Source organism: Merops nubicus, unplaced genomic scaffold (genome assembly GCF_000691845.1).
Source record: "Merops nubicus isolate BGI_N331 unplaced genomic scaffold, ASM69184v1 scaffold26186, whole genome shotgun sequence".
NCBI lineage: Eukaryota > Metazoa > Chordata > Aves > Coraciiformes > Meropidae > Merops > Merops nubicus.
In genome coordinates, this window is record NW_008617325.1 from 2,344 (window position 1) to 5,375 (window position 3,032).

Here is a 3,032-nt window from a genome sequence, read left to right on the forward strand (position 1 = left end):
CGCCCCCCCGGCGGGGTGCGGCGTCCCTCGTGAGCCTGCAGCGGAGTTGCCCGGCTGGTCGCTAGATGTCTGTGTTGGTCCAGCTCACCCGCGCTCGGGAGCGAACCTCCCTCCTCACTCGCTCTCCGCCCAACGGCGAGAGTCCGGCTCCTTTTTGTTCTCCCGGCAGGGTTCCCGGCTGCATCCAGAGAGGAGAGAGGCTGGGAATCCGAAGGGCTGAACGCACCCTCCCAGCCCAGTTCTCATCCAAGCAGTCTGCCCTGGTTTGGGCTGGGAGAGAGCTGATTTTTCTTCTTAGTAGCTAGAACAGTGCTGCGTTTCGGATTCACTGTGGGGTTTGGTATGAGAAGAATGCTGATAATAGGCTAATGTTTTCAGTCGTTGCTAAGATTTCAGGGACTTTTTGATTTCCCATGCCTTGCTAGTGTGCAGGCAGCCCCTCAGTGGGTGTGGCTGGGGAAGGGCACACGCCACAGGATTCAGGCACCCCCAGCCAGCACTCACGCTGGGCAAGAGGATGATTCTTCAAAGCAGCTGGGAGTGGGAACATCCCTTCCTCTGCAGGTCCCACTGCAAACCCAGAGCAGAGACAGCTGGCTGCTCTGTGCCACGGGATTGTGAGGGAGCTGGCAGAAACCTCTCGTGGGTTGGCATTGGAAAATGGCTGCAGGGCAGAGAAGTCATTGGTGCCAGGAGAGTGGGCGATTCAAATGCCTCGGGCACAAAGTTTAACCTCTCTCAGCTTGAACTTTATTAGCCAAGAAACTCTCACAGGATCTAACAGAGGGGAAAGCACGAGGGCAATTTGCGTTCTGGCCTCGCCTGGGGGGACCAGGCTAATGGATCCACTGGAGCAGGGTAAGGGGTGGCCCTTGCCAAGGACTTCTCCACTTTGGATGAAGCTCTGCTTCCATGGCAGCTCTGAAACCAGAGAGGGAGGGTTATATGGCCACAGAGGCCACCTTGCCTTAGCTCCTCTCCCCCTGAGACAAACCCTCACATAGGTAATTCCTCAAAGCATCGCTGCCCAGCACAGGCAGATCCACGGAGCCTGGTTGCCAGCTGGGTGCATCCTCCTGCAACCTACCTGCAGCTACAGGTCTTCCTCGTTTCCTTGCCTGTGGAGTGAAAAGCAAGGGCAGATGTGTCACGCAGGGCAACACGGCTGAGATGGGAGGGACTACGAGCCGAGACCCCACCCCTTCCAGCTAGCAGGACCAGGACACGGAGGAGAGATGGGGCAGCCTTAAAACCGTGCAATACTCACCTCCTTTTCTTCTTCCCTCCACAGTGGAACCGCTGGCCTGAGGGCAAGAGGAGTGACTGAGGCCACTTGTCACTGCAGCCTTCTCCCCCTGCCCCATCTCACCCTCCCCTCTCTGCTCTGGTGAAGCAGTTCTGCTCACGGGCTTCTCTCTCCACGGAGGACCGCTGGCTTTGGCTCCTGCAAGAAGCCCCGTGGCTTCCACCGGTGGGGGAGACACTGGCTCCAAGTGCTGCCTTCGGGACCCAGCTCAGCTGTGCTGCCTGGCCAGCCCCCTGCGCCACCCCAGCCCCCAAAGCTGCAGCCCCCGGCACCACCCAGCAACACGCCAGCCACGAGTGCCAGCTCAGATGTCTGTCTTTCTCCCTGAAATGCCTCCACGATTGCAGATGCAGGCAATTTCTTTATCTTTCTCCCTAAAACTGCAGGGCAGCATTGGTCCACGCAGCAGCAATGCTGCCAAGCAAAGCAGGCAGAGCCTGTCCACACGGGCAGGGGCACAGGGTGCCCTACACACTCAGCACCAGATCTCTCTGGGAGCTGCTGAGGTCTAAGGGCTCTGGGAAAGCTGGTTTCTCACTCTGGAAATGTCAGACTTTTCTCTGCTATTTTTAATTAGTGACCTTCTCTCTGAAGCCTTGGCGCTGGCAGGGAAACACTAAATATTTACGTGGTCTCCTTCCCAACTCGCTTTCTGTTGGGAGCTTGCCTAGATGGAAATTTCCCAGGCAGCCACGGCTGCAGACGATGATAGTGGGGCAGGGTCAGTGGGCCCCCACCCAGCAGCTGGCCAGTGCCTGGCACAGGACGAGGAGAGAGCTGAGCAAAGAAGGGGCCACGCACAGAGCTACAGAGCTGAGGGGGCACCTGGACCACCCCAGACACTTACTGAGGATGATGAGGAGCCCGACGACAAAAGCCACAATGGCAAAGATCAGCCCCCCATTGCGGATGGTCTCATAGTCTGGGGAGGAGGAGAGGAGACCCGAGCAGGTGTCAGCCTGGCTGAGGCACAGGAGCAGACTGCCCGTCCCCCTGCCCACAGCCCCCCTCCCCCCACCCCCCAGCCACACTGGGCACACACTCACCGTAGCTGAACCTGTCCTGGCCCTGCTCAGGCACTTGCTCTGGAAAAGAGGAGAAACCCAAGTGAGGGCCAGGGCCCTGGGCTCACAGTGGGCACCTGGGTGGGGAGGTGAGGTGGAGAAGATGAAGAATGAAGACTGCTTTGACTTTCTTAAGGTCTAGCCAAGCCAGTAAAAGATTCCCAAATTCCTGTTTTTCACCCCAGGAAGTTTAAAGTTCCCAGTGCGTTTGCAGGATGCATTCAGAGGATGCACGGGAGCCTTGGGGCTCCAGGTGAAGCTGCAGACAGGGACCCAGCTCGGTGGTTGGCAGCAGCTGGTTGCTATTTGCTAAGGCTGCACCCCCAGCTGGGGAGCCCTCGCAGAACCCTGGGGAAGGGAGGGTGCCCGTGGGGCTCGGCGGGGCAGCGATGCCTCTGCTCCCACCAGGCAGAGCACCCAACAACCCTGCACCCTGCATCCCGGCAGCCTCCCTGCACACCAGCAGGCTCAGCCAGCTGGCAGCTGTGTGTCACTGCTCAAGACACCTTACCTGACTGCACAGCCCTCTGCTGGGAGCTGCTTGGAAGGAGAAATGCCCCTGAGAAGCCAAACACCAGCCTGCACCGATGTGCCAGCGGCTGCAGCACTCTGGGGATTCATCCCCACATCTCCCCCAAGCCCTCCCCGAGAGCTGTGTGGAG

The 3,032-nt window shown here is 59.1% G+C and overlaps 1 protein-coding gene across 1 annotated transcript; it reads right to left on the reverse strand.

Moving 5' to 3' along the window:
- Nucleotides 1-114: 114 nt before the first annotated feature.
- On the reverse strand, nucleotides 115-2,391 carry FXYD2 (FXYD domain containing ion transport regulator 2; the record flags this gene model as incomplete). The annotated part of the gene is made up of 4 exons (XM_008943114.1): nucleotides 115-178; nucleotides 1,268-1,304; nucleotides 2,154-2,228; nucleotides 2,353-2,391. Coding segments are annotated over 4 exons (215 nt in total), but the record flags the coding sequence as incomplete, so codon positions are not given.
- Nucleotides 2,392-3,032: the final 641 nt, after the last annotated feature.